This window comes from Grosmannia clavigera (genome assembly GCF_000143105.1).
Source record: "Grosmannia clavigera kw1407 unplaced genomic scaffold GCSC_113, whole genome shotgun sequence".
Classification (NCBI taxonomy): domain Eukaryota; kingdom Fungi; phylum Ascomycota; class Sordariomycetes; order Ophiostomatales; family Ophiostomataceae; genus Leptographium; species Leptographium clavigerum.
This window is the reverse complement of record NW_014040831.1, coordinates 2,959,071-2,972,997: the sequence shown is the minus strand read 5'-3', so window position 1 is coordinate 2,972,997 and position 13,927 is coordinate 2,959,071. Positions and strand designations below refer to the sequence as shown.

Genomic DNA, 13,927 nt, shown 5'->3' with positions numbered 1-13,927 from the left:
TGTAGTGTATCCTCTATCTCTTCATGGAAGTAGGAAACATTTTAGAGCAAAAGGGGTATCAGCAAGTCAGTAAACAAGAGGCTAGTGCCGCGTATCAGAACAGGACGACAGATGACCAGCAGGCGCCAACAATGGAAGCTAAAGGCTGAGAAGGCAAGGGGTAGAGCAATGTGGCTGAGCAGAAGTCGTATATGGAGCGCGCTCTGACGAGAGTTGCTTTATTTTGTTAGGCGCTGAGTCGTCCGTGGCTGCAAGCGGTCAGAGAATGAAAGCTAAGGCGATTTCAGATGCGAAGCGTCAAGAGGAAGTCCAGACAAGGCGTTTCGTTTCTGTCTTTTCTGAAATTGCCTCTGTTCCTCGTTCCCGGTTTCGTCGTGCGTTCGTTGTTCCAGAAGGGGAGAAAGACAGAGTTCCACGAGTACAAAACGACAGGACGCGGTCAAACGGTGAATTGCCCCTGTCGCGCTAGCACTGTGTCAGGGTCCACAGGGCAGTTACGCATGTGATTGGGTGGTGCCCAACTGTTCCTAGACCGCATATCAACGCTCGGGCAGATGCATAGCTCGGATAGTGAGCGTCCGCATAGGTAGCCCTAGAACAGCTCGGAAACTTCCCCTACGAGAATAGATAACCCAAAACGTGTCAAATGGCTGCACGTCGAGAATAGCCAGACCAGTTTCAGTGATCAACTTTCGCCGAAGGAAGAAGGAACGAATTTCAAAGAAGGAAATTAGCTGTCAGAGTATCCCGTCCTTCCAACACTAAACGCTAGCGTGTCATCGTCTTGCGGCGTATCCCGTTGCAGCTATAGGGCAGCAAGATCTCTTTAGTAAATATTGCTCTCAACCAACAGGTGTCCGAGCAGCTATCGCCAAAAACGGCCAAAAAACAGCTGCTAGCGAGACATGTGGGCTATTAGTAAGATAACCAAGACGGCCAAAATTTGAACTAGTTGCCAATCCTTTACAGCGCCATCACACCGAACTCCGGTTGCAGGTCTATCATGATAACCAAGACGACAGGATTCGCACACATTCTTTAGACACACAGCCTCGTAAATCTCGTTCTCTTTCCCTCTTCGCACGTTGCGACGTGGATCCTGGCCGCAACAAGCCTCAAATGCCAAACCTAACCAATACTTTGACCCAACAAGGACCTCATACCGGATGCTGTCCCATAGACGCCAGCCAGATTTTTCCGTCTCATAGAAGAGTAGACTAGAAGAAGTAGAACGACAGCACCACGAAATCATAATAGCCCAGCACGTCCCCTCCCATCCGTCTTCCCTTTGGATATCCCGTTGTCACTCGTGGCGAACTTGAAAGAGCAATAGATCATGATGTGATCAGCCATGCGGTATTTCCCGGCAGCTTGAAGCATGAAGTGGTGCAAGCACGGCTTGATGGAGCCAAGTGTAGGCTTCTAGGATGCTGTGTTGGCGGTTTCGCTACCTCCTTCGTTGGAGTCCGATAGTCTCTCGCGTTGCAGGATGACCCTCTGGTTGCAAATGTCAATAAACATTTCGAACCGCTGGATCACTCGGTCCTTCTCTTGCAACTTCTGCTTGAGCTCGTCAATCTCCTTTTGCTTTTCCTCGGAAATCTTGCTGAGATCCTCGCGGGCTCTAGCCAGCTCACGACGGAGGTCGGCGCGGATACGCTCCTCGGCCGTCGGCTGCGGCTTGCTGTAGATCGCCGGCCGGTTCTCAGCAATGCCAGACGCAACCTTTTGCGGGTTCCGCGTGATGGCTGCACGAGCATTGTATATGTCACGTGGAAGCAGCGGGACATGTGGGTTTTCCGTCTGCAAGATCTCAAGCGTTTGACTCACGCCGACACCTGTGAACGTGTTAGAACAGCTGATGTTCTTCTCATGTCCTTGGTTCGGAGGGGTCAGGCACGCACCGTCGTCCTTGAGCGCCTTCACGGCTGCCACCATACGGCTGTCCAGCTTCCGCGCTGCAGGGTGCAGCACCGGGCTCTCGCTGGGTCCATGGTTATGCTGCAGGTGCTGTGAGTCTGGTCGGTAGCGTACTGTCCACTGTGTCCGCTGCTCGATGGCAAAAAACCCAAACTGGCAGTCACACTTGCGCGACGACGTCTTTCGCTTGCGTTGTTCCGGACTTACTCGCCTCGGGGGCTTTCCTGCTCGATCACACACAAACAAAACCTTCTTCAATCCAGGTACGGTCTTTTTGGATCGACCAATCACTACCGCATAGCCCACCGAAGTGCAGTATGATAACACGAACTTGTGAACAGCTTCCAGAGTGGGAAAGCTGCCGCCCTCTGGGGGTGCAGACATCAGAGCGCCCATTGGCTGCCTGGGCACGAACGGCATGTTGGCATCGCTGCTTTTGTCGTCCTGGCCGTCTCCCGTCTCGTTGGATTGGCTTTCCACCTCCATTTCGTCTTCGATCTGGTCCTCCTGCGGCTGAGCCGGGCCCTCTAGCTTCGGAGGTGGTGGCGTCGGTGATGCTTGAGGGACTTGATGGTGGCTCTGGACGGCCTTCTGTACCTGTAGCTGGGCCTGCTGGGCTTGCTGCTGGGCCTGCTGGTGTTGAACCTGATGACCGTGCTGTAACTTCTGGGCCTGCTGCTGGGCCTGCGACTTCTGTGTTTTCTGCGCCTGCTGTGCCTGGTGCATGTGCTGGGCTTGTTGTACTTGCACCTGCTGCTGGGCCTGCTGCACCTGCTGTTGTACCTGCTGCAGTTGCTGTATGGGAGGCACCTGTTGCTGCTGCTGTTGCTGCTGTGCCTGTTGTTGAGCCTGTTGTTGAGCCTGTTGCTGCGCCTGTTGCTGCGCCTGTTGCTGTGCCTGCTGCTGAGCTTGCTGCTGAGCCTGCTGCTGAGCTTGCTGCTGAGCCTGCTGCTGAGCCTGTTGGGCCTTTTGGACCTGCTGAAGCTGCTGCGATGGAGGTATAGGAGATTGGGAAAGTGTCTGGGATTGTATGGTACTTGGCGGAGGCTGGGAATGTTGAGGCATCTGCGGGAGCGGGTGTTGCGTGTGTTGAGCATGCTGGGGAAGCTGTGGGTGCTGCGCATGCTGAGGATGCTGGGAGTGCTGAGGATGCTGAGCGTGCTGGGGATGCTGAGGATGCTGAGGATGCTGAGGATGCTGAGGATGCTGAGGATGCTGAGGATGCTGAGGATGCTGTGAGTGCTGAGGGTGCGGTGTGTGTTGAGGAAGAGGATGCTGGGTATGCTGCGGATGTTGGAGATGCTGTGGATGCTGTGGATGTTGGGCATGCTGCGGATGCTGCTGCGGGTGCTGAGCATGTTGCTGGAGCTGTTGTGGGTGCTGTTGATGCTGCGTCATCTGCTGGTGCTGGGGATGCTGAGGATGTTGCGGATGCTGGGGGTGTTGCGGCTGCTGCTGTCGCTGCTGGGCCATCAGCGTGCCGTCGTTCTGCTGTACCTGGTGTCCCATCGTCTGCTGGTTTAGCGCCTGCGCAAGGTACGCGACGGGCTGAGCCGGCTGCATCTGTCGTGTTCGTGGCACGGTGGCCGTGACCTGCGGCGGCGATGGTCGAGGGCCGGCATTTTGGAGTCCGGGGACAGCCTGAAGTGGAGGTGGCGCGGTGCCGGGAAAGAGGTGATGGGGATATGGCGATGGCGTCTGCTGTGCCGGATGGAAGGTCTGGTAGGGCGTGGCGTGCGAGAGGGTTGCCGGCGGCGGTTTGTTTGACTGAGCGTTGGTGTGCTGCTGGAAACCGCGCCTCAGGCCATTGACATTGCCAAAGGAGAGGCTGTTGGACATGATTCGAGAGACAGGGGGGGTGGAGGGGAAGGGCGGCGGGAGAAGACAATGTCGGCGACTCGCGTGGTGTGTACTCGAGCGATGGGATGGGAGGGTCGAACAAAACAGATGAGGCGGAATGCGAGTACAAAGAAAGAGAGAGAGAGAGAGAGAGAGAGAGAGAGAGAGAGAGAAAAACGACGTGAAGAGGCCCTCTCTCTCGTCACGACGCCCGGGCAAGGATATCGAGATGGATCGATGCGTTCGATCGCTATCGAAAATGTGACGAAGGGGGGGAATTTTTTTTATTTCGCTCTTGTATGCTTTGGCGGACGTTGAACCCTGGACCCCTTGTTGGCGGTTTTGCACCAAAATGACCAAACGGGCGGGCGTGTGGATAGATGACGAGAAGTGGGAGGGAGTGGATTGAAGAATTCAGGGAGGGAGGGCAGTCGTAGTGGAGGGAGGAGAAGGCAAGGGACAAACAAACAAGGTAAAGCGAGGCAGGAGCGGAGGCAAGCAGAGCCAGGGTGGACGGACAGGCAGGCACAGAGAGACTGGGTTGAGACACGAGAAAAAGTCGTCAGGCCCCAGGCATCCAGGCATCCAGGCAGCAACGGCGGCGGCCAGTGCATGACCGAGCTGCAGCACGGTGCCGTAAGGAGGCGAGGGGTGGGGCAGCCAGTGTTAGTGCTTGTTGTTTTCAGCAGGTCTGCTGCATCGGCACAATGCTGTTGTCTGCGCGTACGTCCACAGTACGCGAAAGTAAGCGCCCTCACGCGTCGGCGAGATCCGTCTCACATGCTCGGCCAGAAAGCCAACATCGCACTGTGCGTGCCTAGCCCATCGTCTCGTCGGCTCCACTGCCGCGCCATCTCTGCCCACTGCAACAACGGCTTTCCATTCCACTCGTTTTCGAGAAAGCCAGGACGCTCGAATGGCATGCAGCTGAGCGCGTTACCTTGCGGGGAAACCGGCGCTGTCATTTCTGTCAGATCAACAAAACGCCCGACCCGACGCTCAGACGCGTATTCTTGTCAGACTTTGCTCGGACGGCCACTCCATCTTGCCCTTCTGCTCTTTGGGCTGCTACACTAGCGTACGCGGGTAGGAAGCGAAGAAGAAACTAAGATCCAAAGGCCGCCGAAGACCAGAGAAGTGAAGTGTACCATGTACATATCCTAACAATGGCCATCCAAGCCAGATACAGCTGCCAGCTGCCCTCTCGGAGCACGCCGGCTGTGCTGATGGTCCCATGCCAATTTGCAGCGGGCGAGCTGACCTCTGTGCCGGGAACGAATCAGGAGCCAGAACCGGCCTTTCCTGTCTCTACGTGTCTCTGATGCTCGACAGCCCGTCTCGTATCCACCAGGTCTGGCCAGCGACGTGTTTGCCTTTCCGCAGGACACGCGTAGCCAGTTTGGCTTGACCACCGCCTCTGAACAGGGTATAACCTCTCAATATCCGTCTTTATTAGGTGGGTTTTTGCTTCCACCCAAAATGCTCCGCATAAGCTTTCCTCTTTCAGCCGGCCGCTCAGCCCACGGGCCCCCCATTACTGACTACTCGCTGCAGCTCGCGTATCGTATGTTTGCCGTGATGTTCATCGTATGCGTGCCGTCTCTCGCCCTTCTCGCTCAAATCCCTCGGGCCTTTTTCAGCTCCCGTAATGGCCCGCCGCCTGCGGATGCTTGTCCGCCGCCCAGCTGCCAAAATCCATCTTCATGAGCAGCCGGTCGAGGCCGCCGATTCGTCGCGGCACGTACGTCCCAACTGCCCGTAGGCCCAGTCCTGACCGATCTGCTCCGAGGGATGTGTCCAGGGGTTCGTCGTCGTCGTCGTCCTCCTCCTCCTCCGTGTCATCGTCGTCCTCCCCGTTGAGATCCCGCAACACCTCCACTGCCGAGCCCACGCCCTGTCGCACGTCCACTTCTGCAGCCGATAGCGCATCCATCACGTCGTTCTGCTCACGGTCGAGATCTACAAACGCATCTACCACGCCGGCATCCGCCTCCAGGTCCAGTGCGGCCCACAGCGCGTGCAGCCGCTGCACCAGTGCTACCAGCTGGTCCATGGCCACCAGCAGCACGTATAGCGCATCCGTCCAGGCGTGGTGGTCCAGCAGCAGTCCTCGCAACAGTCGCCGCAGGTATCGCCGGTGGGCTGTAGCCAGCGTCTGCGGGTCGTGCGACGTCGCCGTGGCGTCTTTCTGCTTCGATGCCCCAGCAGCCTCGGCCATCCAGACATCCCCGTCCTTGTCGTCTTCGTCGGAGCCTGGACCGTCTTCCTGGCCGTGATCACGGCCCGAATCCTCCCCTCGCGGCGCATCTTTCCCCACCGCCAGCCATTGCTGGAAGCCGTCCCAGAGCTCCACCACCACCTCCGCCTGCAGGTACCCCTCCATCACGGACAAGAAAAAGACTGCTGCGCTGCTCGTCGCCCACATGCTGCGCAGCGCGTTTGCCCGTGTCGTATAGCGATCACGAAGCATTCGCACATGTGCGAGACTGTTGCTGGTACTGGGGCCTCCATATGGCGGTCCCGGCGGTGGTGGGTGGTGCCGCCTCAACGACGAGAGCTTCCATAGGCCAGTCAGTCGGATGTGTGCGCGACGGATGGACAGGAGGTAGGCATGAATGGCCGCGTAGGCTTGGAGGTCGGCCGGGCTGAGCACAAGGTCCAGCGGATAGGGCACCTGCAACGTCAGGGTAACGGGAACGGAAAGCAGCAGGTTCCGGAAAGGCGTAGAGACAATGGCTGGCATGTGCTGCTGTGGTGTGGATGCCCGCCCGTCGGACGAGGAGGGCCGGTAGATCGACAGCCGCAGCGTCTCGCGGGCCAGCTCCAGCCCCTCGTCCTCGTCCTCCTCGTCGTCAACGTTTGCATGCCGTCCTCCGGCCTGCATGGCGCCCAGCGTTGCCCACGTGCGGGACAGCACGGCTGCCACCTCGCCGTCCTTGACCATGACCGCGTTCATTCCGCGCAGACCGCTGGCCGTCGTCGCGTTGGACACGAGATGGCCCACCTGCTGCCAGCGGCTGCGCATGGCCGCGTCGGCCTGCTCGACCAGTGCCATGGCAAACTCGCCGCGGCCGAGAAGGAAAAAGTCGCGAAGCAGCTGCAGCATCTCGACCACCTTGGCCGGTGGCAGCAGCCGCTGCAGTGCGGTCCGTGACAGCACGGCACGGATGCGCACAACGGCACGGGAAAAGGTGGTGCCGTCCAGCGGGTACGTCAGCCTCGACAGCTCCTGCAGCTGGCTCGAGAGGTGAAAGTCCTGGAAGCTGCTCATCTCCGCATCGGCAGCTGCTGCTCTGCTGTCGAGGCGGTGCTGGCCGGCGGCGGCTGCCCCCCGCATGTGGACGAGCGACCGGCCGATGGAGAGCATGGAAGCGGCCGTCGATGCCGTTACAAAGGAAGGCAGCAGTCTCGCGATGCAGACGTACTCCCCGGCCGTGAAGGGCGCCTCGGCCGCGGCAGTCTGTTGCTGCACAAAGAAGTCGTCGCCGCCGAAGCTGGGCAGCCGTCCGTACAGGATCCAGGCAGAGACCTGTTTGAGCCAGGCCATCTCAGCCACGTGGACCAGACTGCGCGCCGCAGCCTCAATGTCCTCATAGCCCGTCTGAAGCTCGCCACACAGATGGTCAATCAGCTTCGCACCAGAGGGTAACGGATGCTCAGAAGACGGCTCCGCCGCCGGAAGGACGAATTGGGCCAGTTCCCAGAGCCAGTTGAGCCGCCGTGGCCAATCAGCAAAGGCAGCCGCCACAGCCGTCAGCGGCACGATATCGTAGGCACCGACAAGGGCCGGATCGCGTCGTAAAACGGTGGCCTCGGTGGACAGCACAGCCTGCTGGAAGGCAGCAAGGTGTACCGACTCGATGGCGGCGCCGACGGCGCGACACACCACCGACGGATGCTGGGCAACGATTCGGGCTGACTGCGCGCGCAGACGAATATGCAGATCGCTCAGACGGCTGAGGTCGGTAAGTAGAGCTCGCTCTGGTGGGGAGAGTGTGGTGGAGAGAGTGTGAATAGAGCCGGCAGGGGCATGGTCGGGACGGAGCAGCGGCGAACGGTGGCCCGACAGGGACAGGAGAATTTCGTGCAGCATGTCGCAGAGCTGAGAGTCAGACAATCGGCTGGAAGTACGGCGTGCTGGAACGAGGATTTACACAGACTCTCGCCGAAACCAGTCCTCAATGTCGTGGACAAGCAGGATCAGACAGCCAAACAGCTCGAAACGGCACATGAAGATGCAGTTGCCGGGGTTTTCGTTACGGGCGTGCAAAACTGCGCTTGTTCGTTCATGTCGGACGGGCGCAGAGGAGGACCATCGGGGCCGGTCTGGTACAAGTGAATGCGTGCTTTCGATGAGGCCTGGGATGCAGCCGTCGACGTCGAGGGAAGTCACGGGAACAGAATCGCTGAGGGTCACGACGCGTCTAGCGGGTGGCTCTTGCTTTAGCGCCGTCTAGAGCAATGATCGGTCCATTAGTAAGATCGTTGTACGGAGTACTCCGTATGTACGAATTGATCATATCTTCATTGCTGTGAATAGTATAGAATACAAAGGCCTCTCCTTTAAGCAAGCATATATACGAACAACACTAATCAATCCCGACCGACAACTCACGCGCACACATACGCTCAACGTCCCCGGTATGGATTGTTGTCAGAAAACTTGCTTGTCGCCCGATTGTCGCGAGACTCTCTTGTGCTGCCGCTGACACTGATGCTGCTGCTGCGACTGCTGCTGCGGCCACTCTTGGCCGTGTTGTCATAAGGCCCTGGAACGACCGTCACTCCGGTTCTCTCGGAACCGCCACCGACAATCAGGTCTCCGCCGCCCGGCACGTGGCCCACCACCATGCCCTTGGCCACACTCTTGATGATGGCCCTACGCGAAACACCTGTCACGTCAATATAGACCAGCCCGACGTTCTTGATACCGGTGCTTAGGTGCCGGGTCACCTCGGCCGCCTCTGGGCCCCATTTGTGTGCAGCCACCGTTGTCGCAGCCACCGACGATGAGTCCAGCAGCTGTCTTCCGGCTTGCTCAATGCCGTCGGCGACGGTCGAGAAGGCCATCAGGCTCTTGTTTAGCAGGCCCGGCTTGAAGTTGTCAATGTATTCGCCGTCCGGTCCGTAGCCTTTGGCCGAAGGCCCGCGGCCCTTGCCAGAACCACTGCCACGGAGGCCGGCAGCACCGTCGCCCCTGGCGCTGCCGCCCTCGCCCTCCCGGCCAGCTTTGTGTCCCGCCAGCGATGCGCCCAAGTTCTGCGCCACTTTCCCCACCTGACCGACCGCCTTGGCCGAGAGGCTGGCAGCGCCGGACGACAACGTGTTGATGCGACGGACGTGCTCGTGTGTGCTCGCCTTGAAGGTGATGGGCTTGTTGGCCGGCTCGTTCTTGCGCGAATAATTGTCGGCCTGGGCCTGCAGTGCCTTGGACACAACCTCGGACGTGGCTACGATGAGTCGTGATGCTGCTGCTGCATTGGACACCAATCGTGACTTCCTGTAGGCCGGGTGCAGCGCCTCCACGTCCTCACGAGAGGCTGGCGCCACCGAGATGCTGGGGACAGCATCAGTTGGCAGTGTTATCTCCACCGGTTCTGTGCTGTTAGCAAATGGTGCAGACAAAGACGGACAAAAATAGCTGTGGGAGCAGTCGATGAGGCGAACCTTTGGAGCCAGGTGTCAGTGCTTTGTCTTCTATCACCTGAAAGCCCTCGCCAAGCTCGCCGATGACGCTGCCGTCCTCTTCGTCGATCAGCACAATCTGCCCTCCAACAAAGGAGCTATGGCTGCCGGCCGCATAGGCCTCGCCCGGCTTGAAAGTCGCTGGGTTATATGCCGGTAGGTCCTCTGCCATCGTAGACCTGGTGGAGGACCGGGATAGAGATTGGCGAGGCTTCTGGTCCGACTGGTAATGGCCGGTGGATGTGCGGCTGGAAGACCCAACACCACCGGTAGTGCTGGCTCTCACAAGAGCAGCCGCAGACGGCGGAGGCGCCGGCACCGGCCGGTAAGGTCTATCATTCTTGGTCTTGGGCGGCGGTGCGCGTTCGAGGAAGGCAGTGCACTGGGCCAGGATAGTCTCGAAGGTGTCCACATCTTCCTGCAAGCCTTTGCGGCTGCCAGCCAGAGGGAATTCTATGCGCGTGAAGACGCCACTGTTGCGGCCAAGATCCCAACGCGGGATCAAATAGCTGGAAGGTGGCTGGTGGTAGATCTGAGTAGTGGCCGGCAGCGGGAGATCGAGCTCAGGTGGCAAATGGAGGTGGAGGTAGAAGTCCTCTTCCTGTGGATTGCTGCCGGCCGCAGAGTCGATGGAGAGGTCGGCAAAGGGCGATGCGGTAGGTACCATGAGGAGAGACAGAGTTTGTGGCCCAGCAGGCGTCAGCGAGTCCTCGACGCCATTGGCGATGTGGTAGGCCGAGACGCCAGTTATGGCGTACAGCAGCTTTGGGTCCTGCAACAGTGAAAAGGGTTGTGAGCTATGGGAGAGGAGAGAATGCCGGCCTGGGTTCTGGCAAATATAGCTCGTGAGACTCAGATTATCGGAACTTACATTGAGGCTCGAGGCCATGATTAGAAGGTTTGAGGGACTTTAGTTCGGAAGGAGGCGCAACAGGTTTCTTGTACTCCGTAGCGGTGCCAAGCTTGTGCACCACAACGCATTCACCTCGATATAACCTCACAGAATGCACGCCTATCCAGGAGATTCCCAACTGCTGATTTCTGAGCAGTGTAGCGCGGCGGCCAAGATGCTGAGGGCGGGGTATCTGACGTACCGCGTTGTCCACAGTGGCGTTTCAGCGATTGAGTGAAATAGAGGGGAAACGTCGAACCATTGACGGCAATGTCAAATGAGGTTCTTCAACGAAACAAGTCAAAGTCAGATCGAGCAGAAGAACGGGAGCGAAAGTAAATGATAATTGAAAGCACGCAAGTCCAAGCAACCAACCGCCATGATATACCGACCATTTTTCTGACGGCCTTCACGCGCGTAGCAGCGTTAAAATAGGTACTGGCGCCTAAAGCAGATCGCTGTTTGGCGCGTTGAAACACTGGAGGCCAACAGGGCTGCCTCCTGCAGGGATTCTCTGCCAAGCGAGGCACATCATTGGGCAACGGCATGAGGAAATCGTAGTGCCAAGATGGCTGCTACGGCACAGCCTCATCACCTCGGCGTCGTCGTCGCTGCATTCTGATTCTTTGGCTTTCGCCTACTCGGACACCATAGTGATCAGCGAAGAAGCTAATGTATCCCACCAGATGCTTTTGTCCCATAGCCTGAGCCTTGATATGAGAGTCTAAGTCGCATCGAGAGATGAATTTCGTCCTTCTGCAGCGAACAAAGCACATAGAATGACAAGACGACGGCACATATTTCAGAGAAACCCAGGATTGTCGTAACTCCGCATCGACTCGGGAGATATGATAAACCCGCGATTCAAATTGCAATATCGAGGATGCAGTCTACTATGCAACATTGCTGTCAAAGTTTGGAGTAGTTTGTCGAATTGGAAATCTCGAAGCAGGATAAGTTGGATTGAGGACTTTGAGGCTTGCGAATTGTCCGTTTGGTCGACCATCCATTGTCAGGCTACTCCTGTCAGGAGGATCATGATGGCATGTTATTGATGCAGTGACAGCGACGGCAAGACAGGATAACAAGGCTGGCCAGTTTGCCTGCTCCCCGTCAATATCCCCCCCTCAACGCTTCCTTTTTAGTTTAAGATCCTGCGAAGCTGCCTGCGACGTGTTCCTGATTGATGGCTCGCTGAGTTGGGTTGTAGATTTGTGTTGTATCCCGGCAATGGCACACCTCATCATCCTGCGACAGTGTAATAAATAAGAGCTGGTGCATTGTCTGTGGAGCCTTCATGCAAGACTTCGAAGAGGAGAAGCCATGTGCCAAACAAAGATAAGATACATGAGCAACAGACAGGGGCCAGCAGCGGCTGACATCCCCTAGTTTGCTTTTTCGTCCCTCCCTCTAGGGCACTCCCATGTCCGGTCAGCGCCGGCGCCGGTGTCCGTGTTTGGGCTCGTGGTTGACACTACATAGTATGCAATTGGTGACCAACACTCGGCAGCAGGCTATTGGCGAGGGATGGGCAGGAAGGGGTGCTTTATTCCCAGCCACCTGCATGAAAGACTAGTAGCACGAGAGAGAGTCAGATTATCCACAGGCAAACGATAGAAAGACCATAGCTACGCTCCGTATGCCCCCGTAGAAGAGCCGAACCCTGTGCGAACGCGAGCCAGATGCATATCTATCAACTGCGCCTGCCTGCAACTTACTCTATCCGGAGCTGTCACAGCGTCTCGTAACACAGGTATGTGTAGCGGTGTATGCATGGCGCCAGCCAACTTTTATCCCTCTGACATGCATGTTGGTTGGCGCCTTGCCAGCCGTCTCGGCGGACTTCGCAATTGCAGGCAAGCTGAGCCGAAAAGAGCGTGTCCACTGTCCGCTGTCGCAAATCTCGTGGATGAGGGGTCTTGTATGTATCTTACTTCTGGAAGCGGCAACAGCTCCCTGGCCTCTCCACAGAGAAGCCCCTCTTCCCGCCCTGTGAATTGGGCCTCTCGCTCCTGCCGACCCGCCTCTGGTTTTTGCCAGATTCGATGGCTGACGTCGTCGCGCCTTCTTATTAGAGACAGGACACAGGCGTTCGGACAAGAAAATCAAGGAAAATCTGCAAAAGAAACACGGACCAACCTGACAACGTATCCCCTCCAACCAGCTGGCATGCTTCGTTACCGCTTTCCTCCTCCCCGCCCATTTCAACTCAATAATCGCCAACATCGATACTCGTGCAACACAGCCTGTCAGTTGTTAATTTCGCCTTTCTGAATCAACGACAAAAGCACTGACGGCGACCCGGCCCTTAGCATCACGACGGTCCTCGAGTTGAAGGGCTCGCTATGTTGGCATTTTTGAGTCCGCATGCTTTGTGATTGCGGCTAGCAGTGCCCACAGAGATTTGTATGTTTCTGCTGCGACAGCCAACCGTTTTAGCGCCACAAAGACATCCAACAAAGCATAGCTGGGTTCTGTCTGGGACAACAACTCGCTGCGAGATTCAACCAAAACGCGCTGAAATAGCAGAGACACTGTCCGTCCTCTTCGACATCTGCATCCAATAAAGCCAACCCCATGATAAGGTTCGTATCTGACTTCCACCTGTCATAATCCACCAGCCTTGATCCTTGTGACATCTGGCAAACGGACCGGTGTCAACCTACCGATTGGCAATCGCGGCGTATGCCGGTCTTGCAGTACCCGCCAGTTCATGTTGCGCCGTCAATCTCGCTAGCCCTCTGCCGATTGCTTCTTTACCCTCACCCCCCCTTCGGCTCCCTTCTCGTGCTTCCTCCTCCTATTCTTTCATCTCAACCCTTCCGCTTCTAGGGATCTCCCACATAGCAGCATCTACTAGCTTTCGAGTCAGTCCTGTTTCGGTTTCTAGCATCGTGCACAGTCGACTTTCCCATCTAAAGGGCACAAGCCACAAACGCAAGGAGTAGTCGATCAAAAAGAGCATCCTCCCGCCAACCCTCTAGCTCCAAGACGTAGCACAGCCTTGTCTACAAACAACCCCACGCATCCCAGCTATCGAAACGGCCGTGCGGTTTCCTCTGGATTAACATTTCTGCCCGACTAAACCCCAACCGGGCCACCCCTCCCCTACACAACTCTCCTCTTCGTGTTTTCTACCCACCCCCTTTCCTGCTTCCAAACATACACCCCCTCCTTGCTTCTTCCAGGTCTTGGACATTGCATTTCTCCCAGACATACCGTCGCGGGCAGACTACTGAGGAAACGGAGGTACGACACCACATTAGTCATAAGGCCTGCAGCACTGTGTCCTCCGTACACTTCGTGCTTGTGCGTGTGTGACCGAAGGACGTGCAGAAGACGCTACGAGAAAGGCACTCACAGGAGCGAGTGACATTCTGAACATTCACCTACGGCAGTACCAGCCCTCTTACCTCGTCTTCTCTGCATGTGCTCACACATACACCACTCGCACACACATATCCGCAAACACAATAACGAAAACACAACCAAAATAAACCCCTGGAGGGGAAGGGGAACAGGTAGTAGCTATAATAAGGAAGCCGGGGTCTGCTACCGTCAGATCCCCACAAGTCGTCAAAATTGCTTCTC

General features: G+C 57.1%; 3 protein-coding genes across 3 annotated transcripts; all 3 read right to left on the bottom strand.

The window, feature by feature from the left end:
- Positions 1–1,422: 1,422 nt before the first annotated feature.
- CMQ_3531 (cell cycle control protein) lies at positions 1,423–3,759 on the bottom strand (the record flags this gene model as incomplete). Its single annotated transcript, XM_014319469.1, has 4 exons — positions 1,423–1,838; positions 1,905–2,529; positions 2,958–3,204; positions 3,461–3,759. The coding sequence occupies 4 exons, from the start codon at positions 3,757–3,759 to the stop codon at positions 1,423–1,425; spliced, it is 1,587 nt and encodes a 528-aa protein (XP_014174944.1).
- Positions 3,760–5,395: 1,636 nt separating this feature from the next.
- Positions 5,396–7,852, bottom strand: CMQ_3484 (gamma-tubulin complex component; the record flags this gene model as incomplete). Its single annotated transcript, XM_014319422.1, has 1 exon — positions 5,396–7,852. The coding sequence occupies one exon, from the start codon at positions 7,850–7,852 to the stop codon at positions 5,396–5,398; it is 2,457 nt and encodes an 818-aa protein (XP_014174897.1).
- A 536-nt stretch (positions 7,853–8,388) lies between these two features.
- CMQ_3799 (uncharacterized protein) lies at positions 8,389–10,333 on the bottom strand (the record flags this gene model as incomplete). The annotated part of the gene is made up of 3 exons (XM_014319737.1): positions 8,389–9,356; positions 9,427–10,216; positions 10,316–10,333. 3 exons carry the CDS (start codon positions 10,331–10,333, stop codon positions 8,389–8,391), a joined length of 1,776 nt encoding a protein of 591 aa, XP_014175212.1.
- Between the last annotated feature and the right edge of the window lie 3,594 nt (positions 10,334–13,927).